This window comes from Meles meles, chromosome 12 (assembly GCF_922984935.1).
Source record: "Meles meles chromosome 12, mMelMel3.1 paternal haplotype, whole genome shotgun sequence".
Lineage (NCBI taxonomy): Eukaryota > Metazoa > Chordata > Mammalia > Carnivora > Mustelidae > Meles > Meles meles.
The window spans coordinates 14338089-14365797 of NC_060077.1; the positions used below are offsets into that span (position 1 = coordinate 14338089).

Consider the following 27709-nt stretch of genomic DNA (forward strand, 5'->3'; position numbering starts at 1 on the left):
GCGGCGGCCTCGCGGTGCCTAGGCTGGGGCGGGCAGACGTGACGCTCAGTCGCGCGGAGCTGGGCCGGGAGCGCGAGCGGCTGCGGCTGCAGGATGAACAGCATCAAGAGCGTGCCGGCGCGGGTGCTGAGCCGCAGGCCGGGCCATAGCCTGGAGGCCGAGCGCGAGCAGTTCGACAAGACCCAGGCGAGCGGCGGGGCCGCGGGCGGGCGGGCGGGGGGCGCCCCTCGGGGCCTGGCCAGCGCGCGCCTCCTCGGTTCCCGGGCTCCGGCCGCCGCCCCCCGAGCCGCCCCGCGCGCAGGTGAACCGGAAGCGCGCGCGCGGGTGACGGGGCCGAGAGAAGCCGCCCGCGGACTGAGGTGGCGGGGATGCCGGGGTGTGGGGGGGAGGCGGGTGGCTTGGGAACGAGGCGACGGGCGACCCAGGTGGAGGGGGCCGAGGTGATCCGGAGGCGAGGTGGAGGGGGAGCGAAGGTGGTCGGGAGGCCGAGGTGGAAGGCGAAGCAGGAGGAGGGGGCCGAAGTCGCCGGGAGGGGGCGAGGTGGTGGGCGACCCAGGCGGAGGGGACAGAGGTGGCCCGGGAGCGAGGTGGCGGGCGATCCAGGTGCGGGGCGGGGGAGGATGCAGCGGTGAGCCAGGTAGGGTCAGGTGTGCCCGGGCCTAGGTGCGCCTCCCGGCGGGGCCTGCCTGAATTCCTCTGCCCCGGCCGCGCCGTCCCTCCCCGGCGCCAGCAGCCGGGCTCCTGCCACCACCTTCCAGGCCGTGCGAAAAACGCTCCCACCTCGGGGAAGCAGAGCGTTTCCTTGAAGGAAACTCCCAGTTTCCTCTTCGCCGGAGCTGTTTTCCAGGGCCGCACAATATCTTATTATACGCCGGGCGAAAAGTTTCACGTATGTAGCCAGACTTGTTTGCCTGAGCGCTGGCCCACGTATAAATAGGTTCACACCCCCTTATTAAACACGGGCGCCTGACAGACAGAAACTTCCTCGGGCTCCCTTCCTGCGCTTCCCACGCGCCTATCCTGGGAAGGTTATTTTGAAAATTCAGCAATGGCGCGGGTGTGTGTTGGTGCATGTGTTCCTGCCGAGAACACAGATCGCAGTCGCCGCTCTGCCTCTAGTTTTCTGTTCCTTTTTATTTTACAAATACTAAGGTGTTCGTCTGCCTGGGGGAGGGGAGAGCGCGCTCGGTTGTTTGTCAGAGTAAGTCACCCAAGACCGAAATAGCAGAACAATTTTACTTTAGAAATAAAGGAAGCCGAAAGGACCCCTCCTGTCTGAAGCCACCATTTGTGGTGGCTTGCTGTAGCAAGTTCCTTCCCACCTGTCCCTGCCCATAGCAGTGACTTCCGCGGTTGCTTTCAAACCGAGTTATCTACACGCTGTCTATAACAGCTTTCATTTTGAAATAAAGAAAACTCAAGGGGACCTCCTAACCTTTGTGCTTACCATTAGCAGTGAAAACGCTAATGAAATTTTGGAACACCGAGGCTTTATGAGAGCCAAGGGTTGGAACCAACCCACCTGAAAATTATTAATTTGTCCTCGTGATCCTCCTCATTTGGCCTATTTTCAGCCTGGATAGCCCATCATCAAAACAAATGTGGCACTTAATTTAAAGGCATTAATACATAATTAATTGTGGCAGGAGTTTGTGCAAAGATGGAGAGGAAAATTTAATTGGCAGAGAGAATGTGGGTGTTGTCAGAATCTTTATTCACTGTTTTTAGGTCCCCCCACTTTTGAGGAGGTATAAAGAGGTTTGATTGCTACATAGAGATGAAATTTAAAGGGCCGATTTCACTAATCTTACTCTTTTAAGTTATAAATCAAGGGCGACCTTCTTTAATGTGAAAGACAAAGTATCTCTGATCTAGATCCATACATTTTAGTGGTTGGTTTGGTAAACACACAGGTGTGGGTTTTTTTGGGTTTTTTTGCTTGTTTTTGTTTTTTTAGTTGGGTTTTTCTACAGGGCTGAGAGAGTTACTTGATAATGAAAAGCTTTGTAACAGGTGAATCTCATACGATTTACCATCCCTAACTGACCCCCCCCCCCTTTTTTTTTTGGATAGATGGAGTTTGGGCTCAGCGTCTAGATTTGCTTGTCTTCAGAATGACTTATTGAGGGATGGAGGATAAAGATTTTGTACATCGTTAATATTTAATTAGCTCGCTCCCAGAAATATCTAGTGAGCTGCCAGTGAGGTCCCATTGGTGGAAAGGACCCAGAGAGCTGAGGTTGCTACTTACAGAAAATAGCACATCCAATTCTCGGACCCATCTTCCCTTCGGAATACACTGCTTCTGTCTTCACGTTGACTACCGTGCCCTGTGTTGCAAGGGGAGCACTTTGGCTTGCTTTAGAACTTATCATTGGCATCATTCAGCCTCACCTTTCTTATTGGGCTCCTGGATCCAGAGCTGGAGGGGTGGGGGGGCGAAAAATACTTCCACATTAGTTTTCTCGGCAGGCCACACCCCACACCCCATTATGCAAAGGTCAGTTCCCTACCCCAGTCAGGAGTGTTAAGGGAGAGCAGTCACGCTTCCTTTGTGTAACCCGTCCTTGGGATGGTTGCATGGTGTGAGTGTTTGTATAATCCCAGAGGGGGCCTCTGGAAAGTTGGTCTATTCTTCCCCCACGACTTTGGTCCTTTTGGTGATAAAACCCCTTTTCAAAATGGAGATGACACAATAGCGTTGACTTTTCATTGTTGTAACATTCTGAGTACAGAATGCCGTAGAATACAGTATATTTGCATTTTGAACCCCAAACTAGCCGTACTGTTAAAAAGAGATGGTGTGTCATGGGAATTGCTTACAGGCAGGTGGACCTGAGTGCTGCTAGCCTGTGCCCTTGGGCAAGGTGCTTAACTCCTGAATCTGTTTCCTCACCTGTAAAAACAGATTAATTCCACCCGCCCCCAATGGCTGCTTTGAGGTACAGAGAAACACTGTGTGACAGGCGGGCCCTCAAAGATGGCCCCATCCTAATTCCTGGAACCTGTGGATTCTTTATCATACTTGGTAAGAAAATGCCAATCAGCTGACCTTAAAATGGGCTGATTCTCCTGGGTTTGTCAAGTGGGCCCAGTGTATTCCTAGGGCCTTTAACCGTGGTGAGGTCAGAGGAGTGGTCTGCAGGGAGGAACTGACCGTTGCTGGCTTTGAGGTGGGAAAGGGGCCCTTCACCAAAGAAGGTGGACGTCCGGTGGACGGTGGAGAGGGCAAGGAATGGAGTTGTCCATGGAGCCTCTAGAAAGAAATGACGCACTTGCCGGCACCTCCGGAAGACGGGTCTTGGACTTCTGATCTCCGGAACCGTAAGGTGATCACAGTGTTTGTTGTTTGAAGGTGCTCGGTTTCGGGTGACCTGTTACAGCGGTCCCAGGCGGCTGATACACCCGGAGTGCAAAACGCACGGTTCTGTGCTCTGCAGGCAGCCGTCGCTCTCCCTTCTTCCCCTCCCCCCACAAGCTTTACCATCTGAGAACTCTTTCCAGAACTTCAACTAGAGCAGAGACCCATCTTTGAGGCATATCACGGATGAGGACTCAGCAGATAGGAGTCATGGAAATGCTGAATGTCAGACTTGCTTTTTCCTTAGCTAGGAGTATTTGTGATTCTCTGGCTCGGTTTCCTCTGCAAGACAGACATCGAGCCCGAAAGCTTTTTTTTTTTTTTCAGGCCAGGACAGAGAGGGGGCCCCGGTGCTCGGGGAGCCAAGCCCAGTGGGTGGGCGCTCACTGGAGAGGTGACTACCCAGGTGTTAGGGGTTTTCCATTGGGGAGGACCTCCCGGGCAGGGGTGAGGAGGGCAGAGCAGGTCGAAAACATTTCGTAGGGCCCGTTTTCCCGATCGGTGACGCATCACTTCAGCACCCTCCGGGGAATCGAAATCTTGTGAAGAGTAATGTTTTTTGACGTTGGGGACTTGTCAGCGCTGGCTCACGTTAGCGACACTGGCTCGCAGAAACGGAGCACACAGCTCATGTGTAATTTGAGATTTCCTTGTAGCCACAGGGCAAACGAGCAGACACAGGTGGGGGTCATCCTAACCGTGTATTTTGCTGACCCCAGCGTTCCCAAATTCTAACCCTTTCAGTATGTAATTGCTGCAGAACTTCGGAATGGGATCTTCGACGTTCTTTTCCACTTGAGTCTTCCATGTGTCGTGTGTTTGACAACGCGTCCGTCTGGGCTCACACATCAGGTGGTGGAGCCCCGTGGCCCGCCTGGTGGTAGAATCACCTGGGGGGTGTCTTTAACGTGTCCGAGTGAAGGTGCTGGAGTTTAGGAGTGATTGGGCCCAGATAAGCCCCAGGCAGTGGTTTTTTGTTTGTTTTGTTGAGTCCCCTAGCTGGGGAGTCTCCTTGAAGGCGCCCCACAGGACACAAACGTGTGTTTGGGACCTTGAGTTTGGGTTTGAGAACCATTCCCCTAAATGCAGTATTCCTTCCAATTCCCATTTGTGACATGCTGGCCCTTCTGCCCTGACTTCCCGTCCCGCGGTTGCCCGTCACCCCGTCACGGAGTCTCCTCTGACCGGACTTTCCTATGTCTACCTTTGTGTCTTCATTATTCCCTATAAACGCTATGGTGTTCTAGCACTCCCCAAGTCACCGACCCCTTTCTGGGCCTCCTGTAAATGTTTACCAACAAAATTTCCCCTGGCCTCCAAGTTTGGGAAGGGACTGAAACCATGTGGTGGGCAGAGAGCACTCCCCACCCCCCAGCCCCGCTGGGTCCCCCCATGGTCGTGTGGGAGGGCATGAGGTCCCCACATTCAGGCATGGTATCCGGCACCTGGTACAGACCGGTTGGCTGAAGAACAGAGGTGAGCCAAGGCCCGAGTCACCTGGGGTGGGTCCTGGGTGGTGAGCTGTGCCCTTTCCACCGTGGTCACTGCCATTTCCCACCAGGGCACCAGACGCCCTCCACTTGGGGATGCTCAAGCAGGCGGCTGACTTCCTAACTCCCCAAGCCACCAGAATCCCCCAGAATTTCCCTCTGCTCTCTGGGTGTCAGGTGGCGGGTCGGCCCAGGTTGGGGTGGGGCCGGAGCTTCCAGTCCTGCCCTTCCCGTCGTTGGTGTACGCTTGTCCCCCAGCACGTTCCTGAGGACCGTTGATTGCATGGCTGGTCTGGTGCTTTGGGTTGTGCCACAGGAAGGTAGAGACCACTCTTGTCCTCTCCAGGAGTTTCCGTCTCCACGAAGGAGATGAGAGGGGGTGAGGGGACTGGGGTGCTGTGGCCGAGGAGGTCAGAGCCAGACTCCCGGGGAGGGGCTGTGAGGTTTTGCGGGACTGCCTGGTGCGGAGGAAACACTGGGTGTTGTTAGCTGTTGCCTTGTGTACGGAAAAACAGGTTGGACTGAAAGAAATTGAAATCCTGTCCCTGTTGGATTCTGTCCCTGTGTGCCTAGTTTTGCTGTCTGTAAAGGGGGAGCGAGGGCGGTCTGGAAGAGAAGCAGGAAAGTGGGGGACAGCCCCTTCCTGGGAGGAGGAGCCCACAGGAGCTCATGCTCTCCAAGCACTCCCCCTTCTCCGGGGCTGCAGGCCCCTGCTTCCAGGGACACCCTAGGGAGGTTGGGGGGAAGCCAGCAGGTCACTTCCTTGCCCCCAGCCCAGCGTCCCAGCCAGCCCCAGGCGGGTCCAGTTGTGAATGAAACCCAACTGGGCGCTCATTTGCTCCTTCCCACAGCTCGCGGTGGAAACTGGAGTCTAGGCCTGTTGGCCGAGGCTCAGGGAAACCCAGTCTGCTAACCTGAGACACTTGGCCTCAGAGTAGAGATGCTTCTGGCAGCCGGGCCTCACTGTTGGTGATGCCCTTCCCCTCCACTTGACTTCCAGTGGACTCAGGTATCACCTCGTTTGTGAAGCCATCGTCCCCTTACCCCCCTGTATATGGTAGCTGGTCCATTAGACGTGGCCAGCTGTGCGCTTGAACACGGGGAAGGGATGACATTGCTTTCGGCTCTGAGCCCCGTAGTCATACTCCCTGAACCCCGAGATCCTCAGGCAGGATCTTGTTGGCTCCTCTGGTGCCCTGGCCCCTTGGAGCACATGGTTTGGGGGATACACTGTGTGGATGCCTTGGGGCTCGTGGCTCTCCCTCCTTGGACACGGCCACCTGGTGAGGCCCGGGAGACCCCCCAGCACCCACTGCAGAGAAGACTGAGCTCATGAACAGAAGTTCAGGCCAGGCAGGATTGGTTTGTTTCTCTTTTTGAAATAACCACAATCCTCAGACAGCAGTAGGTCCGCCTGCCCGGGGGTGACTCAGCCCCCTGGCCTGTGGGACAGACAGGTCTGTGGAGTGATATCAGCAGGGCCCGGCTGGCTCCCTGTCTGCCCAGAAGCAGCCTGTGGAGGCGGGACTCGGGGTGCGTCATCTTCATCTTCATGTGTCACCTGCAGAGCCCTGGGGAGAAGTGGCTTCAGGTCCGGCTGCCAAGCGGTAGCTGCATCCCGGGGAAAGGCGGGATCCTTCCCTGGCTCCCGCCTGCCCTGCCACTGGATGGGGTGTAGGCGTCGACCAGTCCCCCCAGTTTCATAAACAGGATGGTGGCGGAGCCCAGGCTGAGTGCGGACTGGGACACACACGTGGGGAGAGACGACTGTGGAAGGAATCGGGGTAGGACCAGCCCTGCTCCACTGACTTCCTGTCTGCCGAGTCCGGGAGCTGCAGGGCACCTCCCCGCTTTGCATGTGACCGCATCCCAGCACCTCCTCAGCTACAGAAATCCTGTGTTTGCTTCCAGCAGAGGCTGGCGAGATGGCAGCCGCTTTTGAGCGAGGTCTCTCTGTCCTTCACACATCACTTTGGAAACGCTGCCCGTCGCTGTGCCTAGGCTCTTTGAAGGACGTTTTTGTCCCTGTTGGGTGCCTCTGTTAAGTGTCCTGATAACGGCACAAGGAAGCTTAAGTCTGATTCACTTCAGGGTTTTCAGAATAAAAAAATGTTTTATAGTTGCTTTTACTAGGTAACTGGTGGTTAAATTATTAGCCGGAAAAAAAGACACGGCCTTGAATTTAACCAGAACGTATGTGTGAAAGAGCTTTTGTTCATTCAAGTGTTCACTCTGACTCATCCAATAAAGATTTATTGACTGCCAGGCACGGTTTGGGGACTGGCGATGCAGCGGGGAGCAGAAGACTCATAGGGTCCCTTGTACTGTGCACATCTGTTTGGCGGTCAAAGGTAGAAGCCGAGAGTAAGTGGCAACCAGATGGTTTTGGATCCTAAACATCCTGGGGGGAGTGAACAGAGGATGCTCTCCGCCCTCCTGGGTGGGTGGGAAGACCCTCCGGAGGGAGCATGTCAGTTCAGAGCTGTGTGGTGGGAGATGTGCCAGGCCTGGAGGTGGGACCTGACTTGCCCTGTGGAGGAAGGAAAGGGAGGAACACGTGGCTCTAACCCAGCGAGGTGTTTTGGACACGCGGCGTGCATGTTTGCGTTCTGGAGGGCCCAGAGGTTTTTCATTCCTGCTTCCCACACGGGGAAGCCTCTGTCTGGAAGGGGGATGTTTCTGCAGCAGAGGCTCCCCATGATCCGGGGTGAGGAGCCTGGTGGCCGCAGGCTGGCATGTGTGCTGTAACCTCGCTGATGGGGGATGGGTGAGAAGACCTGTCCTTGTGCCCCGGTGCAAGGACTCCTAGCAGAGGGGTCTTTCGAATGTCTGGTCTCCCAGAGGACAGCCACTCACTTAGCTCCTGGCCAAGGGCTGTGGGTTTCCAGAACCGCATACCGGGTGTTGGTGAGCATTGGGCCGAGAACCTGTGGCTCCACAGAGATGCCCACACTCTTGCTCTATCCTCTGTGGCCGTCTCTTCCCCCCTGCCCTGCCTGACTATGGGGCTCTTCCCAAACTTCCCAGGGCCCTCTTTGCCCTCTGTGAAGGCCCACGGCCGCTGGGGCAGGCACTGCGTTGCGGTGAGCAGCTGCCGATGGCAACTTCCAGACTTGGTCGTCCGGCTTCGCTGACCAGGCCTGCGCCCGAGGCCCTGCTTCTGCAGTCCGCACCAGGCACCCAGCCTCTCGGGTACCACCTGCTGTGGCTCCAGCCGGGCCTGGCTGCCCCACGGGCCTCCTCTTGCCCACATCGCACCTGCTGGGATGCCTCCTGGTGTGTGTCCCTGCCAGTTGCTCCTCTGGGGACTGGTGCCATTGGTGGCTCTGGCCAGCCTGGTCCTTGGATAGTCTCCTCATGCTTCACTTTTCCTGGCTGCAGGACAGAAGCTGCCCTGGGAGAGAGCCAGGGTAAGCGGAGATGAGGTCAGAGTCCAGAGTCGGATGCCCTTGTTCGGGGGAATAGGGAGCCATGCCGAGGCCCATGAGCTTAGCCGCACTGCCCCGATGCCGTTATTACCTGAGGTCTGAACGAATCCCTGTCCACAATGTGCTACCTGACCTGGAGCGGAGGGCGGCCAAGGGGCTGATGGGTTCCTGTGGCAGGGCAAAGGAGGATGGCCCAGCCTCCCTCCCCCCGGTCCCTGTCCTTGTGCGAGGGGGAGGGTCCAGTCAATATGCAAAGCACTTAGACGGGTATCTGAGGGAGCAAGGCCTTGGTCAATGTTTCATCATTATGACCTTGGGCAAGTGATTACCTTCCCTGAGCCTCCATTTCCTCATCTGCCTCCTCCTAGGGAGACTTCGGGGATTAAATGAGCTAATCGTGATGGAGTGCTTGATGAGCTGCTTGACCGGTGGCTGAACTTGATATAGAAATCCTTTTATGATCAGGTTATGGAGCCCCGTTTGCCGCGGTTGTGGCTCGAAGCTTCCCCGTGCCTCCAATTCCGATGGTGTCTCCAGACCCTGCTGGAACCTTCCATCCCTTGGCCTCTGGCCAACCCCAGCGCCTTTCCCACCTCTGTCCTTCAGAAGGTCAGGCCACTCCCGGTCCGGCACCCGGTGGAATGAAGCGCAGACTCTTTCAGACTCTCGGAGGGTGGGAGGTGGCTGCCCAGGGCCCCGGGTGTGGCCTTTTTGGCTTTTTCCAGAGCAGGAGGGGCGGCAGTGGCCTGAATGCCGTGAAACGGTTTACTGTCTCACACTCGTTATGTAAGAGACCTGTCTCTGCAGACCCTCCAGCTCACGCCGAAGTCCCCCTGGGCATTTCTGGGGTCTCACAGCTGCCCTGGCAGTCCCCATTGTTGTTCTTGTCCTGTTTTCCTGCAGCGGGGGGAGCTGCCCCCCCGCCCCCCATCCTGACCATGGGAAGGTCCAGTGGGAACTGCCTCCCCTCTTCCCCAGGAGTCCCAAACTGGTTACCACCTGTCCTTCCTCCCACCCAGGACCCTTCTCTCCAGCTCTGGGTTTTCCACCCAGACACAGAGGCCCGTCATCAGTCCATTCCACTCAGAGCTGCCTCTCTCTGTGGCGACTGAGCCTGCCAGCGGGGAGGGATTAATGGGCTGTTGTCAGAGCTGCTGGGGTAGTTCTGGCCTGGGGGGCTGTCCCAGGGCAGAAAGAAGCCTTTTTTTTAGTCCGGCAGGCTGGAAAGCACCCCGATGATGGTACTGGGCTCCCCTCTGACTCCCCTTATCCTTCAGTAACGCCCCTGCCCCCGCCAGCCACCTGTGGGCCTGTTGTAAGGACACCATACTGTCTGTACCAAATCCGTGTTGCTGACCATCAGAGCTGCCTCGAGACTGTCCACTCTCAGTGCTGAGCTGTGTCACAGTCGCCCAGTGTAGGTTCATCCCAGCACCAAAGAGAAGAACACTGACGCTCTTCCCACTCCTGCAGCCCACTCAGGACAAGCTTGGGTGTCTCCGAGGCCTGACATCCCCTCCTGGGACGAGGCTTGGCTGCCGAGCCTGGTAGGAAGAGCAGGGCCCTGTGAAGTGTGCACAGACGCCCTGTGTGTGGACACTGTGCCTCCTTGTGAGGCTTCCCGACCCACACATCTGCTGCCCTGCACACAACGGGGCCGTGTTCCCGCCCCGGGAGGGACCCTGTTCCTGCAGCCAGCACGGGGAGCAGGCAGCCCGGGGAGGGAGGAGCTGATGCTCAGACCCTGCCACAGACCCAAGTCCCCACATCTCACTGGGGCATCGGAGCCCGCCCTCCATGTGCCAGGCACCATTTAGGGGCTGCGGGGTACAGCAGCGACCGCAGTCGCCAGGGCCCTTCCCCCATGTCGTTGGCCTTCGGGGTAGGGTGGATGACAGAACAGGGGCTGCCAAGTTGCCAAGTCCACAGAGAAGCTTTAATCAGGGGAGACTGCTCTAGGGTGGTAGCAGGGAGGGGGCCAAGGAGCCAAAACCCAGAAAGGGTGGCAGGGAGGGGGCCGGTGCTTCTCTGCGCTCGGACCAGCGAGGAAGTAGAGGCTGTGTTTAGTGACCTATAGGGAAGGCTGGGGGCGGGTGGCCTCACCCAGGCACCCTACCTTCAGTCGGCCACACACTCTTGGCGCCTGCCGCCAGGGCTGCTTGTGGCCTCCTTCCTCCGTTCTCCCGGCCTCCTCCCTGCTCAGAGGAAAAGGCGCCTTCCCCTCCACTCCCCTCCCTTGCTGGGCCCTAGCCAGCCCATTCCTTTAGGGTGTGTCTGTGCGTCTGCTCTCCAGCAGCAGGCCCCCGGAGGAGGAAAGGGGGCCTCCAGGAGGCAGAGCGGTAAATACCGAAGCCCCTTGCTGGGGTCCGCTGCAAGTCTCAGGCAAGAAGACACCACATGGGCCTCCCCATCCTGTTCTGCACGTGTAGCTTGGGCTCTTCTCTCACCCAGAATCTTCTGCATCAGGCCGGACCAGGTGGCAGTCATCAGAAGAGCCAGCTCAGGTGTCAGGGCAGCTGGGGGATGGAGTTACATACCCCCAGAGACAGTATGCTCCTGGCGTGGGAGCCGGCAGCTGCTTGCTGCTAGGGGAGACCTGGCCCCCTCTGCCTGCCCCTCCTAGCTCTGCCTGCAGGGGAGGGTGTTGCCTGGGGGCGCTGACAGCAGACTTGCTAATGACAGCAGTCTGCCAGACCTGGCTTAGCCCTCAGGAGCTGCGTGGACAGGACACCTAACCTCTCTGTACCTCGGTTTTCTCATCAGGAGAGTGGGCTTGTGGCCACTTCCTAGGGCTGCTGCTGGAGGCGTGTTGTCTGTGCCTGGCACGGGGTAACCACCCAGGAAATGACAGTTGGGGATCATCACTGTCATCACTGCTGTTGGGGATGGTTATTACGGGGGCGGGGGGACAAGTGAGGTCTGGGCTCCACCCCTCTCCCGCGGCTGCTCAGGGAGGCTGTGCTGGTGGAGGGCTGGCAAACAGATGGCCAAGGGAGCCTCTGGGGCCTGGCTCACTGAGCCTTCAGGAGTAAAGAAGCCAGAGCCTGTCTGGGGTTCTCTGCGGACCATGGGATGGGATGGCAGGAGTGGCCCCCGGGGGCCCGCTGTGGGGTCTGCTGCAGCCCCGGTACTCCTGTATCCCCGCGATGGGGCTACTATGGGCTCTGGAGTAGGGGCGGCGGGGGGCCCTGCGCCGGGTTCCGAAGCCGCAAGTCTGCTCAGAGAGGACTGCTTTCGCTCCTGTAGGGTTGCTTTCTTACTGACGGAGGAAGTCTCCCAGCCTTGCCAGGTGGCCCCAAAGTCCGCTCATAGTAGACCTGTTCATGAGTGACATTGCCTCCTTGCTGGGCTGGGCAGTTACACTGTGTAGGTGCCGGGGGCAGATTGCATGGCGGCTTCCAGGCTAAGAAGAGAGCATCAGGACTGCTCCTTGGGGCTCCCTCTGCCCTGCTTCCTCCCCACTCCTGCCCCAGTTGGGCCACCATACACATGCGTGCTGTTGACCAGGCACTGACCTGCAGGCTGGGGTCCTGGGCTGCAGGGTGGGCACACGCTGCCCCTTGCTCAGCTCATGGCAGGTCCTAGCATGGCCTGGAGGGCAGGCCGGGGTGGGCCCCAGTGATAGGACCCATGGGGGATGGGAGTGCCAGCTGGGCTGGAATCGCATCTGTCTTTGCCAAGGACCTGCTCGTGCTTTCCACCAGTGGCCCGGGCAGCTCCCCTCCATCCACACAGGCTCATGTCCCAGCCCCATGCTGGGCAGGTGCCCAGAGGCTTATCTGCTTGCCCACAGGTGGAGAAATAAAACACAGCCTCAGGTCAGCCCAGGACCGGCTCTGGTTCCTGGGTGACTAGGGCCAGAGAGGGCAGTGGGCGCCTGGGACCTTTGGTGAGGGAGCAGCCCCATCCAGGAAGCCTTTTAGCTGAGGGGGAGGAGACGGGAGGAGGTGGGTGAGGACCTCTGCTGGGAATGAGTTGGCTGCTTGCTCAGGGCCCAAATGGGGCCTGTAAGTATGGTAGGTGGATCCCCCCGCTTCCCGCCGTCCCTAGTCGGGCCTCTGACGCCGTCTGCTTCAGGCGCATGCTGAGTCCTCACCCAGGAGGGAGGTGGCCTGTGTGGCAGACGGGCCGCAGGATTTGGGTTTGGCCTGGTTCTCCATGGGGTGGTTATGTGACCTTGCCCCCCAGTAACGCGGGGGATGGGAGTCTGACACCTGTCTTCATGGAGTGTCCTAAGGGCTTGGGAGGGACCGGGTGGAGGCTGCCCTGGGGGGGAGCGGGGGACGCTCACCTTCTGGGGTGAGCTAAACACACGCAAGTGCCCTCCCAGAGTCAGCCTCCTGCGGCTACCAGCTGGCTTCTGTCCTTGCTTCCCAGCCCCCTGGAGGCTTCCAGTGGCTTTTTCACACCAGCTCTTGGCTCCCTTTGAGCTGCACATAACAAGTAAAAGAAAAGTCTCCCGGGGCTCCTGTCCACCTTCAGCTCAGGTCATGATCCCGGGGTCCTGGGATGGAGTCTGTCCTGTGTCAGGCTCCTTGCTCAGCGGGGAGCCTGCTTTTCCCTCTCCCTCTGCCCCTCCCCCCGCTCATGCTCATTCTCTCTCAGTAAATACATAAGTTCACAAAAATAAGTCTTCTGAGCTCTGGTTACCTTAGGTTGAGAGAATGGCCATTTCCTCTGCCTTCCACTGGCCGAAGAATCTGTCCTGTGTGCCTTCTGGAGAAGTCGTCATGGTGGGTCTCTGACCTCTGCCTCCTCTGTCCCCTCCCAGGCCATCAGCATCAGCAAAGCCATCAACACCCAGGAGGCCCCCGTGAAGGAGAAGCATGCCCGGCGTATCCTTCCCTGCTCCAGCGGCCGTTGTCCCTCTGGCCGGGGGGAGGGGGCGGACAGTGTGAGGTGGACGTGGGTCCACCCTGCATGGTCTCTGGACTTGGTGGGAAGTGAGTTGGGGGCAGGGGGCGCTGCAGGTGCCAGCCACCAGAGCTTTGTCAGGTGTGCCCTCGTGGAGACAGGCCTGGACCAGACTTGCTCTGCTTCCTGCACATTCATAATCTCATCTGTGAAACACCATTTATCGGGGCTGTTGGCCCTGGTTAAATTCCTGAGGCTTGACCTTGCTCGTTTTCTTGACCTTGGCAGAAAACCATAGCTTTCAGTGAACTGGCAGACAAGCAAAGAGAGAGATGCGGGGAGAAGGTGCTGAGTGGCTGTGGGTGAGGGGCTAGCCTTCCCCCTGCACCACTGAGCTGCACTTGCCGAGCCCCCCCAGCCTTCCCCCTGCACCACTGAGCTGCACTTGCCGAGCCCCCCCAGCCTTCCCCCTGCATCACTGAGCTGCACTTGCCAAGCTCCCCGAGACTTCCCCTGCATCGCTGAGCTGCACTTGCCGAGCCCCCCCAGCCTTCCCCCTGCATCACTGAGCTGCACTTGCCAAGCCCCCCGAGCCTTCCCCCTGCATCGCTGAGCTGCACTTGCCGAGCCCCCCCAGCCTTTCCCCTGCATCGCTGAGCTGCACTTGCCGAGCCCCCCCAGCCTTCCTCTTGCATCACTGAGCTGCACTTGCCGAGCCCCCCCAGCCTTCGCCCTGCATCACTGAGCTGCACTTGCCGAGCCCCCCCAGCCTTCGCCCTGCATCACTGAGCTGCACTTGCCGAGCCCCCCGAGCCTTCCCCCTGCATCACTGAGCTGCACTTGCCGAGCCCCCCCAGCCTTCGCCCTGCATCACTGAGCTGCACTTGCCGAGCCCCCCGAGCCTTCCCCCTGCATCACTGAGCTGCACTTGCTGACCCCCAGCCTTCCCCTGCATCACTGAGCTGCACTCGCTGAGCGTCCCGCCAGCCTTCCCCCTGCATCACCGAGCTGTACTCACTGGGCCCCCTCCAGCCTTCCCCCTGCATCACTGAGCTGCACTCGCTGAGCACCCCCAGCCTTCCCCACACTTGAGTCTCTGCCTCTTGCACTTGACCTTAACCTTGGTAGGCATCATTCTGGGCACTCACCACGAGAAGGGAGCCTTCACCTTCTGGTCCTATGCCATTGGTCTGCCACTCCCCAGTAGCTCCATCCTCAGCTGGAAGTTCTGCCACGTCCTCCACAAGGTGCTCCGAGACGGACACCCGAATGTGAGTAGCCACTGTCTGCCGGTCCCGGGGTGGTGGGGGGCGGGGGTCAGGTCTCCTGGGCCTCCATCTGCTGCTGCCTGAACAGGCCGGCACTCCAGGGAGGCAGAGCAGTGTCCCTTTGAAGGCCCATCCTTCCCTCTCTTGGAGGGCCAGCTAGCACGGGGTGGGTGGGGGCGCCTCTGTCGGGACCCTGCCTGTGCAGGACTGGCCGCCTCCTCCCTTGTGCCACAGGTGCTGCAGGACTGCCAGCGCCATCGGAGCAACATCCGGGAGATAGGCGATCTGTGGGTAGGTGGGGGAGCGCGCGGCAGCCTGAGCACCTTCCCCGGGTGCCGTGCAGAGAGTCCGGCCTCCGTCCTGCTTGGGGTTCCGTCCCCCACACGTGGGGCCAAGCGAGTGGACGTTCCCTGCAGATGGGTGTCCCTTCCCTCCTGTCCCTTGAGCAGCATGATGCCACCTGGGGCGACCGTGTGGGAAGGAAATGTCGGCCTTGCCTTGAAGGCCTCCTGGGGGAGCCTCGCCTGACTGCCGGGCCCTCCTGCCGCACACACCCACCAGCCCTGCGGCCGCCCAGAACTGAAAAATGTAGCGACGCCCGAGTCTGGGTGTCTGACTGGCGGTTTACAGCCAGTGCAGGGGAGTGCAGACTCCTTGCCCCCCGCCAAGGCTGGCTGTGTTCGAGTTTCAGGATTGGGAACTGGGCTCGGTGAACCCCCCAGGAGAGTCCTACCCACAGTACCTGAGAGCCCAGGAGCCCGCACCCTAAGATCCACTCCCAGACCCTCAGGGAATTGGGGGGTCGGGCCTCTGGCCTTCTTTGTCCTCTGGGAGGACTGCTGGGGCCTTGTGGGCTGGGCCGGGGGTGGGGGGCCTCAGAGGACTGGCCAGAGAGGCCCGAGCGGGACGGGGCGCGAATGGCTGTGCTCCACGATGTCCCTTGAGGTAAAGAAAACAGTGTCCGTGGTGCTGTTTGCAGACATGGGCCCAGCTGGTATGACCGTAGGGGACACGGTGTGGGAGGTGATGGGGAGGCAGCTGGGAGGATGTGTGCACGGCCGGGCAGAATGGGCCTCCCTGACTGCCACCAGCATTTTAATGAAGTGTCCCAGCTCAGAGCTGGCCTGCTGCCCTGGACAGAGAGCCCTCTTCTCAACGAGAGTTCCTTTGGCAAGAAGGACTAGGAGTAAGATTTCTAAAAATTTAAACAAAGAGCTGGAGACAAAGAGGAGGGTTGGTGGAGGTCCTTCGGCGGGGCGGGCCGTACCCCCGCGAACCCGTCCGTCTGTGCGGCGGGTGAAGGAAGGACACTGAGCCGGCTCCTTTTCCCCTCCCGCCTCCGTGTTCTCACTTGCCCCAAAGCGTGTCCAGGTCCTGTAGGATTTGGGGGCACATTCTGGGGACAACAGGGCCTCACCCTGGCTTCCTCCCTCCGCAGGGACATTTGCATGACCGCTACGGGCAGCTGGTGAATGTTTACACCAAACTCTTGCTGACCAAAATCTCCTTCCACCTCAAGGTAGTTTCCTCGGGAGTTGTTGTAGGGCTGGAGGGAGGGACCCTGGGCTTTGATCTCTGAGATGTCCCGGGAAGCAGGGCAGTGGGATCCCCTATGTCCCGATCTTGACCTGAGGAGAAACATGGGGTACCCGGAGTGCCGTGAGAGTCCGCACACCTTGGGGCATCTTCTGCCGATGCTGGAGGTGGTGTCAGCCTTGCCCTGGGCTCTGGACAGTCTCCTGCCCTGGCTGGACGACCCCTGCTTCCCTTCCTGGTCTCCCCAGTCACCTGCAGCCCCCCTCAGCCAGTGCCCAGGGCAGGTGGGGACCTCCCTCGCCTCCTGTCCTTGGAAGCCAGAACCAGCTCTGAGCTGGGCTCAGCCTGGGCCTCACCTGAGTGGGGGTGTCCTCTTCGTAGCACCCCCAGTTTCCCGCAGGCCTGGAGGTGACAGACGAGGTGCTGGAGAGGACAGCTGGGACTGACGTCAACAACATGTGAGTCCCACGGGTGGGTGCTCCGCAGTGGGCAGCAGGGGCAGGGGTCCCAAGCCTCGGAGCGCTGAGGCTGAACCAGAGGCCTGGGGTTTCCTTGGAATCGGGCATCCTGGGCTGAGGGATGGCTGTCCTCTGTAGAGACGCATGGGTGAACTGTGCTCCCTCCTCCCACCTGGGGGGTGGGTGGGTTTCATGGGGCGAGTCCCCAGCCCCTCCGCTCAGCCCCCCACTTTCCCCTTCGTAGCTTCCAGCTGACCGTGGAGATGTTTGACTACATGGACTGCGAGCTGCGGCTTTCTGAATCCGGTAAGCCAGCCGAGGAGGACGCCCAGCCCACCCAGGTCCAGTGTGATTGCTCAGGGCCCCCACCAGATGAGAACTGAGCCCCGCCAACTAGCCCTGCCCCTGGCTGTCTGCGCCCCTGCCAGGAGTGCATAACGGGGCACCCAGGAGCCCCCAGGACATGGGGAGAAGCAGTCAGTGCCCCTGCAGGGTGCGAGGCCCCGGGGGTGTGTCTGGGTCACGTCGCAGTGGGGCCTCCAGTTCCTGAGCCGGGCTCCCCCCTTCCCCCGGCCTCAGGCATCTGCAGAACCCACCCAGGAGAGAGCTGGTTTGGGTCATCTTGCCTGTTTCCTGCTGTAAAAGGGCTGTGAGTCATGTCGGACTTCCCAGCCCAGGGACCCGGCCGCCGCCGGACAGGAAGCCTCCAAGGGCTCCCCTCTCAGGGCTGCAGACGCAATTGTTCTGGGCGGCAGCGTCAGGATGGCCTTTTGGGTGACTCAGGGCTCTTTGTAGGAGAAGGAGGAGCAAATGCCTTTTTAAGGGAAAATTGGGACTTAGAGGTGGGTCTGGGCTCAGAGCTGTACTGGGGGAGCCAGGTCCCGCCGGGGAGCATGGCTGCCAGCCCGTGAGCGGCAGAGATGGGCCGTGCCTCTCACAGCCGTCCCCATGAGGGACGGTAGAGAAAACCCCCAGGCAGGTGCCCCACCCCTGAGGACACTGATGTCTTGAGAAAGCACCAAGGAAAGGGGTACTCCTAGTAGTCCACAGGTCAGCATCTTCCCCCGGGAAAGGGTGCCAGGGCGTTCCCCACCATGCCGTTTTAACGGAACCATCCCAAATGCCCCTCAGTGGAGAAATGGATGGCTTTGTCGTTATACGAACCCGAAATAGTATTTTATGTGTGTCTCGGTTTTTACGGGAACATGTATGTGACTTGACGCATGAAGATTTAGGAAGAAGAAGGACTGTCCTTTGGAGGTTCTTCATCCTCCTCCCTTCCCTCCCGGGCATTCTTGTGTCACCGTGGAGGTTTGCAAATGGTCCCACTCTAGGCCAGGTGGGCAGAGGACCCCAGAGCTTGGGGCCCAGCATTCTGGAACAGAGTCCTGGCGTCTGTGTCGTGTGTGGGCCTCCTTGGCGTGTGGTCTCTCCATTGTTGTTTCTCTCCGGGCTCTGGCGAAGAGGCCAAGTGCGGTGGGGGCAGCTTTGTGTTTGTCCCTTTCCCTCCCACTTGGCTGATGCGATGAAAGGCTTGATTGTCCGGGACGGGGGAGACTGACCCGGGGTGTAAGTGAGGTTTTGGGGTCACTTGGGGTTTGCAGAACTGACCTCTCTCTCAACAGCTGTTAAGAGGAGGCACTTGGCCACACAGCCTTCAGCCTCCTCCTTTCCCTGACCTTGAGGCCCATGGGCACATAATCACCTGAGTCCCCCTGTCGACCAAGCCCCTTGGCTTGGACATGCTGTGTCGACGCTGTTGGGGAAACACCAGCCACGCTGTGTTCTGTTTGTCCGAAGCTGCTGTCACCTTAGGTGGTGGGGGCTCTGGGGCTCCGTCCAGGGCGGCCACAGCACCAGGGGCTCCCATCCTAGCAGTGGAGAGCGTTTTGGTGTCCAAGGCCCTGGGGCAGAGTCGTCCTGCCCAGCCAGGACTGGCGCGGCAGGGACCGGGGCTGCCGCCCCTGGGTGGTTCTGACGATGCCGAGACGATGGCGTGCGGCCCGCACTCCTCCGCCATTCCCACCGCGGCTGTCCCCGTCTGCGCCGCTCCCCACACGCACGCTCCTCCCTCCACCTCTGTTGGCAGTGTTCCGGCAGCTCAACACGGCCATTGCTGTGTCCCAGATGTCCTCGGGCCAGTGCCGCCTGGCGCCCCTCATCCAGGTCATCCAGGACTGCAGCCACCTCTACCACTACACCGTGAAGCTCATGTTCAAGCTGCACGCCTGTGAGTGCCCCCGCACCCCCACAGCCGTCCGGGAGCCTCCCCCACCCCCCAGGTTCAGCCAGGGGCACACAGGGCTGCATTTGGGCGGCTTAGGCAGCGGAAATGTTTTGCAGCAGAGATGAAAATCGAGACACGTTAGACATATTTACTAATTACGTGTAGCCATAATACATTCATTATCCGTGAACAGAGCAGCACAGCCGTGACAAAATCGCTGTTTTCCAGCACAAGGATTTAGCGCGGAGAGGGGTGCGCGTCTCCGCAGGGGTGGCCTCGAGTGGTGCCACACATCCTCTGCGGGCTGGCGTGGCAGGTCCAAGGGGGCCCGTGTCCCCCGCTTCATGTTCATAGGGGCTTGGCCCTCGTGGACCCTCCAAGGTGGTCTTGGTCCCCACATCCCACTCAGAACCCCCGGCCCTGCGGGTGTGAGCTCTCTGTACGCTCTCCGCCCAGGCTCGAGTCCCGAATTGACCCCGGGGCACGCCCGCCGGCCAGCCCAGTCAGGATGCCGACGCGCCCCTTCCCTCTGTCAGAGTTCACGCTCTTCTCTGCTGGGTTCTAGAAGGTGGTGGAACAGGGTGGGCACGGGAGCAGGGGGCCAAGGGGAAGTCCCATCAAACATCACTGCCTTCAGGTCTCCCGGCTGACACTCTGCAAGGCCACAGGGACCGGTTTCACGAGCAGTTTCACAGGTACAGCCCGGGCAGAGGGAGGCTCTGGGGCCTTGGGAGCCGGGGCTGCCTGGCCAGGCCTGCCCGGCCAGGCCTGGCTTCACCATGACCTCCCCTCCTCTGCCCTCACAGCCTCAGAAACTTCTTCCGCAGAGCCTCGGACATGCTCTACTTCAAGCGGCTCATCCAGATCCCGCGGCTGCCCGAGGTACCCGCGCTCCCCGGGGCTGCAGCCTTGCTCCCTCCCTGGGCGCCCAGAGGACCCTGGGTACCTGGTGGGGGGGCCGTGGGCTCCGGGGACAACTGAGGGGGCTTCCTGCGGGGGCCATGAGCAGCTCCCGCACATTGCCCTCCCCCACACACCAGGGACCGCCCAACTTCCTGCGGGCCTCGGCCCTGGCTGAGCACATCAAGCCCGTGGTGGTGATCCCTGAGGAGGCCCCTGAGGACGAGGAGCCAGAGAATCTCATCGAGATCAGCACGGGGCCCCCGGCTGGGGAGCCTGCGGTGAGGCCCCTCTAACTGTCTAACGCCCTCTGCCCCTGCCCTCCCCTGGCCTGGCGGGCTTCGGGGGCTGGCAGTACGTCACCGTGTTTGTGTGGCAGGTGGTAGCTGACCTCTTCGACCAGACGTTTGGACCCCCCAATGGCTCCTTGAAGGACGATCGGTGAGGACCGGGGCGCCGCCCGTGGTGGGGGCCTGGCAGGGTCAGGGCTGAGCTTGAAGGTGGTCTGTCCCCAGGGACGTGCAGATCGAGAGCCTGAAGAGGGAGGTGGAGATGCTCCGGGCGGAGCTGGAGAAGATCAAGCTGGAGGTGAGGCCGCAGCTGGTGGTGTGCCCCCCCTTCCCTTCTCCCGCGGGCAGCGCCCCCACGAGGCCGGCCCTCTGCTGTGCAGGCCCAGCGCTACGTCTCCCAGCTGAAGGGCCAGGTGAACACGCTGGAGGCCGAGCTGGAGGAGCAGCGGAAGCAGAAGCAGAAGGCCCTGGTGGACAACGAGCAGCTCCGCCACGAGCTGGCCCAGCTGCGGGCCGCCCAGCGGGAAGGCGAGCGCAACCAGGGTCTGCGGGAGGAGGCCGAGAGTGCGTGAGCCGTGCGGGGCTGGGGGGTGGCCGTCGGGGGCGGGGGTGGGGCGGCTGGAGAACACAGCCTCTGGTGTCCCCTGCAGAGAAGGCCAACACCATCGAGGCACGCTACCACAAGCTCAAGGAGAAGCACAGTGAGCTCATCAGCACGCACGCCGAGCTGCTCAGGAAGGTCAGTGGGGGTGTGGGCGGGGCTGGTCACGGTCAGGACTGCGTGCGGCCGCCAGCGGTACCCAAGCAGGCGTCTGACCCCTGCCCCTGCAGAACGCGGACACGGCCAAGCAGCTGACGGTGACGCAGCAGAGCCAGGAGGAGGTGGCGCGGGTGAAGGAGCAGCTGGCCTTCCAGATGGAGCAAGTGAAGCGGGAGACAGAGATGAAGGTGTGGACATGTCCCCCACCCCCCCACCCCAGTTGCTCCCCCTGCCCCTGTGACCCGCTGTCCTGTCCCAGCTGGAGGAGCAGAGTGACCTGCTGGAGAAGCTCAAGGAGGAGCTGGAGGCCAAGGCCAGAGAGCTGGTGCGCGCGCAGGAGGCGCTGACCTGCACGGAGCAGGTAGGGCTGCTGGCGGGGTGGCATGGCGGGAGCCCGCAGGACGGGGTTAGGGTCCTCCTTCCCGTGAGCGGGCCCCTTGGCAGTCGTGGGGTACAGCTCCGACCCAGCCCTGGGGGCACGCAATTCTCCGCCGGGGAGAGCCCTCTGTGCGTGTGGGTGGGGACGCTGGGCAGGGGACCCCGGGAGCCCCGCCCATGTGCCGGTGCTCGCAGAGCGGGTCGGAGCTGAACTCGAAGCTGGACGCGCTGAGCGCGGAGAAGGCGGCGCTGAGCAGCGCGGTGCGGCAGCAGGAGGCGGACCTACTGGCGGCCCAGGGCCTGGCGCGCGAGAAGGAGGCAGCGCTGAGCCTCGAGCAGCAACGCAGCGCGCAGGAGACGGCTGAGCTGCGGGGCCAGCTGGCGGACAAGGTAACGGCACCCCTGAACGGCGGGGCTGAAGCCCCCTCCGCTGGCTCCTGCTGGGCACCTCCAGCGGGGGAGGGCGCGGATCCGTGGGTCCTCCTGTCCTTGCAGGACGCTCTGACGCCCCGAAAGGAAACTCCCAGAAGCAGTTAGTCCCCACCCGCCTGCGCCAGCCCCGCCGGAGTGCGCTTTGCCCTGCTCTGTCTCCAGAACACCCATCCCAGACCTTGGGCTCAGATGGGCCCCCACAGTGGGACCGGTTCCGCACGCTGAGCGCTGTTTGCCAGGTTCCTCTGAGAGTTGTGGCACAGTAACATCCTCCCCGGGGACAGACTGCATCCTGTCTGTCCATCCATTGGGTATCTGGCTTGTTTCTGCTCTGGTTGTTGGTGATGCCGCCAGGCACGAAAGCGGCTGTACCATTTCCCTTCCCGCTGGGAACGTGTGGTTTTCCATTTCCCTGCGTCCCTCACAGCACGCGCTGCTCTGGTCTTCACTTTGGCGGCACTAGTGACAGTGAATATCTTTGGTGTGTTCATTGCCTTTTGTGTATCTTGGGAGAACAGTTTGTTCAGACCTTTGCCCCCTTTTTTTTTTTTTTTAAGATTTTATTTATTTATTTGACAGAGAGAGAGAGATCACAAATAGGCAGAGAGGCAGGCAGAGAGAGAAGAGGAAGCAGGCTCCCCGCAGAGCAGAGAGCCCGATGCGGGGCTCAATCCCAGGACCCCGAGATCATGACCTGAGCCGAAGGCAGCGGCTCAACCCACCGAGCCACCCAGGCGCCCCCTTTGCCCCCTTTTTAATTGGGGCGTCTGTCCGTCTACTGCTGAGCTGTCCGCCCGGCTCCGGCAGGCGTGGCCCCAGCGCTGGGCTGAGCATTGGCTCTCTGCAGGCCTCCTTCCCAGGGCCGTCCCGCCCACACCCTGCCTGCCGCGCGGCGCCCACCCTGGGGCAGGGGCTCTGAGCGGCCTTCCCCTCTGGCACCAGGAACGTCAGGAGCAGGAGCTGCAGCGGAGGCTCCTGGACGAGCAGTTCGCGGTGCTGCGGGGCACTGCCGCCGAGGCCGAGCGTATCCTGCAGGACGCCGTGGCCAAGCTGGACGACCCCCTGCACCTGCGCTGCACCAGCTCGCCAGGTGGGGCCGCGGGGCTGCCCTTGGGGCCTTCTCCTCCCTTGCCTGGAAGGGTGCTCGGCAACCCTGAGAGGCAAGAGGCAGAGCAGCAGGGCACTGGGGACCCCAGGCAGGCTCCGCCCCTCACCGCTTCTCCTCTGCTTGCAGACTACCTGGTGAGCAGGGCCCAGGCCGCTCTGGACGCCGTGAGCGCCCTAGAGAAGGGCCGTGCCCAGTACCTGGTGTCCAGGTCAGGTAAGTGTGGTGGTAGAGGACAGAAGTGGGCAGAGGCTGCTGGCCCGGGGTGCCCAGTCTGCTGGCCGCAGCTGCCCCCTGCCACTGGGGAGTTTTCCAGAGCCGTGCCCCCACCACATCCACCAGGAGCCTGTCCTGCCCGCTCGGCTGGCCTGGGGTCACTCAGCTGTGGCTGCTGTCTAGCTGCTTGACCTTGATCCCTCCGAGCCTGCCTCTTACATCCATAAACGGGGGCCCTGGCGCCTGCTGGGCTTTAGGGCAGAAGACCCAAGCATCCCGCTGTAGGGTGCAGTCCAGGCTTCATTCCATGGGAGTGGCATTAGCGTTTTGTCTCTCCTTCCCCAGACGCCTCTGCGCTGGTGGCAGCCCTGACCCAGTTCTCCTACCTGGCTGCGGACACCATTGTCAATGGCTGTGCTACCTCCCACCTGGCCCCTACTGACCCTGCGGACCGTGAGTGGGCCCTCCGGGACGTGGGGGCCTGCACGGGGCTCCTGGAGTCAGACCCAGCGCAGGGGCTGCTTCCAGGGCTCCCCAGTGCGGGCCCCCTGACGGACATCTCTCCGCAGGCCTGGTGGACACGTGCAGGGAGTGTGGCGCCCGCGCTCTGGAGCTCCTGGGGCAGCTGCAGGAGCAGCAGACTCTGCACCAGGCCCAGCCGAGCCTGGTGCGAGGCCCCCTGCAGGGCATCCTGCAGCTGGGCCAGGTGAGGGCTGCAGCCATGGCCCTGGGGGTGGGCTGGGGTCCCTGATTTCCCTGCTCTTCCCTTTAGTTTGGGCTGAACGGGTGCTTGCTTGTATGCAGAGCCGGCAGCTGGAGGACACCGGGCATGGACAGCGTCCCCGCCTCCCAGCCCGCTGCTGCCCCAGCCTCTCCCGGACTCCTCCACGGGGCCTGCCCCCTTGACTCCTCCGCGCTCTCTTCCCCAGGAGCTGAAGCCCAAGAGCCTGGATGTGCGTCAGGAGGAGCTTGGGGCCATGGTGGACAAGGAGATGGCGGCCACGGCCACAGCCATCGAAGATGCTGTGCGGAGGATTGAGGTGATGCCTGGGGTGCAGGGGCTCCTCCGGGTTCTGTGGGAGCCCTGGGGGCTGGGCTGGACGCAGGCTCTGCCCACCTCTGCACCCCTCGCCTCTCTGCAAGGGGCAGATGGCCTCTGCAGCTCACAGCTAGGAGGGTGGGGAGGTGGACCCCACTTTTCTGCCTCGATCTGCACCCTGCCCCCCACCCACCCCCGTACTCCTTGCCCTGTCTCCCTGCGGCCTCTTCCCCGGCTCAGTGGCTTTTTGGCGGGGGCTGGGGAGGGGTGGGGTTGGCTTGTCCAGCGCAGCATCCCCCTTCCTCCCGCACTGCCCTCCTCCCAGCCTGCTCACAGCTCTGTCACTGGTGTAGGACATGATGAACCAGGCCCGCCATGCCAGCTCCGGGGTGAAGCTGGAGGTGAATGAAAGGTGAGCCCTGCTCATGCCCCCCGCAGCCCCCCAGGTTCCAGGGTGTGCTGTCCTGCCTGCTCAGCTCTCCAGAAAGGCCTGGGAACAAGCAGGCACATCCCCCCTGCCATGGGAGCCCCCTGAGCTGAGCACCCCTGTCGGGGCCTGGTGGTCGTTCACCAGAGGGCCGCCTCCCTGGGGCCACACTGAAGATTCTTCTCTCCCCCCATTTGTTCCCCTCAGGATCCTCAATTCGTGCACAGACCTGATGAAGGTGAGTGGCTGGCCAGGACCCCAGGCTGGACTGTGTGCCTGGGAGAGTCAGCCCGGCCATGAGCTGTGTTCTGGTCTTGGCAGGCCATCCGGCTCTTGGTGACAACATCCACCAGCCTGCAGAAGGAAATTGTGGAGAGCGGCCGGGTGAGTGAGGTCGCCCTGGTCTGCCCGTGCATCCCTGGCTGGGCCAGGTGGGGCCCTTCCCTGTCAGGCCAGATTCCTGAAAGGGCTGTGACCTCCGAGCCCTCTTCATCCCAGGCCACGACCCTCTTGGCTTCGGGGGATCTCTGGGCTCCTTTGGGCAGGAGCTCCTGGACCTGTGCAGTGATGAAACCACCGCCCTCCCCGGAACGCACACAGTGTGCCCCGGATTCACAACCCCACACCCCCTCATGGCGCCCGGACGTCCCCTTGTGGTGGAGGTGAAGGCAGAGTGGCCTTGGGGATCCGTGGCCACCTGTGACATCACTGACGGTCCCTCTGCCCTGCCTTCCTGTTGCCACTAGGGGGCAGCCACGCAGCAGGAGTTTTATGCCAAGAACTCTAGGTGGACGGAAGGCCTCATCTCCGCCTCCAAGGCCGTGGGCTGGGGAGCCACGCAGCTGGTGTATGTCGCCCCAGGTGGGGGGCAGCAGGGCGTGTGGTGCTCAGGGTCTGGGGAGGGAGTGTGGCAGTGGCCCGGTGGCTGCAGGGTCGGAGACCCAGGCCTGCCCGGCTCTGTCCACAGGGAGTCGGCGGATAGGGTGGTGCTCCACACGGGCAAGTACGAAGAGCTCATCGTCGGCTCCCACGAGATCGCAGCCAGCACGGCCCAGCTCGTGGCAGCTTCCAAGGTGAGGCTCAGTGCGTGCGGCCTCTCGCCTCTGGTCTGGGCTGTGGCCAGCGTGTCCCTGTGCGCCAGAAAGCCCCTGTGCGGGGGGCCTGAGCATGACCTGCCCCCACACTCCCACAGGTGAAGGCAGACAAGCACAGCCCCCACCTGAGCCGCCTCCAGGAGTGCTCCCGCGCCGTCAACGAGATGGCCGCCAACGTGGTGGCCTCCAGCAAGTCCGGCCGGGAGCAGATCGAAGAGAGAGGTGCGTGTGGGCCCTGGTAGTAGCTGGGGTGGGGGCAGGCGCACAGACACTCACCCCTGCCCCCCGCCCCGCTCTGATCACAGACACCATGGACTTCTCTGGCCTGTCCCTCATCAAGCTTAAGAAGCAGGAGATGGAGACCCAGGTGAGTGTCTGCTCCTCTTTGGGGGCTGAGCTCTGGGGCAGGCGGGTGGCACAGGCCGTGAGGCCACCCTGAGCGGGCTTGCGGGGCTGCAGGTCCGCGTCCTGGAGCTGGAGAAGACGCTGGAGGCCGAGCGCGTGCGGCTGGGGGAGCTGCGGAAGCAGCACTATGTGCTGGCTGGTGCCGTGGGGACGCCCAGCGATGAGGATCCCGGCCGACCCAGTGCTGCCCCCCGCAGCGGGGCCTCCAAGAAGCCACCCCTGGCCCAGAAGCCCAGCGTGGCCCCCCGGCAGGACCACCAGGTACTGGCGTCCGCAGCCGGGCAGGGAAGGGCCCTGGGCTGTGGTCTCTGTCTCTGCTCCCCAGTCCACAGGGCACAGGGCCTTGGGGAAGTTGGGAACCTCTGACTGGCAGTAGCCAGTAACGTGGGGAGGATGGTGGCAAGGGGAAGAGGGAGGCTGGGAGGCTGGTTCAAGGGACGGACGCAGGGGGCAAAGGGGAGGTAGGTGTGTGGGGGCCTGGCCATGTCCACTGAGCCCCTCACCTCTGTCTCCCGCAGCTCGACAAAAAGGACGGTGTCTACCCGGCTCAGCTCGTAAACTACTAAGCTCCCGAAGGATCCCGGTGGGGAGGCTAATGGGCAGGTCTGGGCCTTGTGTGGCTGCCCCGAATTGGCTCAGGAGCCTCCAAGGGGTGCAGCCCCCTGCCCCATGGCCAAGTTCAGTGTCCCCGAGGCCCCCGGCCCTGGCTGAACCCAAAGGATCAGAGATCACAGCAGCTCTCCTGGACGTGAGTCTTTCTGCAGTGGGACCAGCCGGAACCGAGCAGGCCTGAGCCACGGGCCTTCAGGAAATATATGGAACATTTGTCATTTTCGGAGTTAGAGCTTTCCTTCATGAGTTTGGATTCACCCTGGGGAGCAGGTACCTGGAGAGGGTGTCTGGGCAGGACCTCCCCTGCCTTTTGAACTCAAGGTCTGAGGTTACTAATGAATAACAAGTCCATTGGCTGCCGGGGACCTGGGCAAGACGTCACCTATCTATAGCCTTCCTGGGGCACGGAGTCCTTGCAGACGGGCCCGGGGTGGTCTTGGACAAAGCAGCCCTGGTTCGGGGTGCCTCCCTGTGAGGCACCGGGGATAGAGCACAGAGGATGGCCCTTCTCGGGGGCGGCAGGCCGGGCAGTGCGGCCCGGCACAGGTGCTGTGCTGCCTCCCGGAATCTCTTCTCCCATCTGTGGTGACCATCCTGTTCCTGGTCTTCATGCCTCTTCTTCTGCCCTAGAGGCCCTGTTCCGCAGGTTGCCCATCGCCCACCTCCTCCTCACCTCTACCCTCCTCTCACTCAGTCTAGCCCGCCCCCCTAAAGGCCTCCCCAGCTCAGACACCAGAAGTCTGGGAACTAGGATGCCTGTGGGCCATCCTCTAAGCCAGGGGCACCTTGTGCCCCCAGGAAGCCCCCCCACCCCCACCCCCCCGCTCCCAGCTGCCTCGTGGCAGTCCCACTTGGAGGATTTGTAAGAACGTGTGTTCTTTGAGCCCCCACCCTGACTCCAGGGAGGCGTTGAGAGAAAAGGACCAGCACCATGGGCCCCAGAAGCTTCCTTGTACCCCCTGCCTCCCAGCGGTCCAATCCCAGCCATGTTCTGGAGAGGGGCACAAGGTCCAGCTTTTCTGCTTTGCCTTTAGTATTTCCTTGTTGGAAGCGTCAGATTGGCAATAAAACACACATGGACTGTTGCCACCGCGCTCCGGTGAGGGGCCGCGCCTGGGCTGTTCATTTCTCTGGAGCCAGAACGTGTGACACGGGTTAGGAGACCACTTAGCTTCTGCAGGGGACAGAGCGCTTGGAACCACGGAAGAGCTGCTTCTGGTTCTGTCAAGAAGTGCCCTGGCTTGCGTCCTGGGAGGTTTGGGACTTGAGGTCCTGGGATGGACGCCGGTGTGGTGAGTCGTTGGCTCGGGGCTTCCTGCCCTGGCCTCCCCGCTCCCCGAGCCCGCTCAGAAACCATGCTGTTTTGGGAAGGGGAGGAGTGACCACGGAGTCCCGGCAGTTAAGAATGTCCCCCGGCTGGGGGCAGTGG

At 61.4% G+C, this 27709-nt stretch overlaps 1 protein-coding gene across 2 annotated transcripts; it reads left to right on the plus strand.

The window, feature by feature from the left end:
- On the plus strand, nt 1-27365 carry HIP1R (huntingtin interacting protein 1 related). Of its 2 annotated transcripts, XM_046024104.1 has the most exons (32): nt 1-186; nt 13051-13114; nt 14262-14404; nt 14636-14692; nt 15840-15920; nt 16319-16395; nt 16640-16701; nt 18485-18625; nt 19260-19317; nt 19429-19504; nt 19663-19803; nt 19902-19963; nt 20038-20110; nt 20193-20376; nt 20463-20551; nt 20644-20760; nt 20832-20933; nt 21146-21340; nt 22325-22472; nt 22617-22703; nt 23049-23156; nt 23273-23409; nt 23633-23743; nt 24096-24154; nt 24377-24407; nt 24491-24553; nt 24916-25016; nt 25137-25242; nt 25362-25485; nt 25569-25630; nt 25723-25929; nt 26187-27365. In XM_046024104.1, exons 1-32 carry the CDS (start codon nt 94-96, stop codon nt 26232-26234), a joined length of 3207 nt encoding a protein of 1068 aa, XP_045880060.1. In that variant the 5' UTR covers nt 1-93; the 3' UTR covers nt 26235-27365. The 2 variants fall into 2 exon arrangements, 1 of the variants encoding a protein (XP_045880060.1); XR_006820967.1 differs by lacking the exons at nt 25723-25929; nt 26187-27365 and having other exon boundaries at nt 24916-25030; nt 25569-25584.
- Nucleotides 27366-27709: the final 344 nt, after the last annotated feature.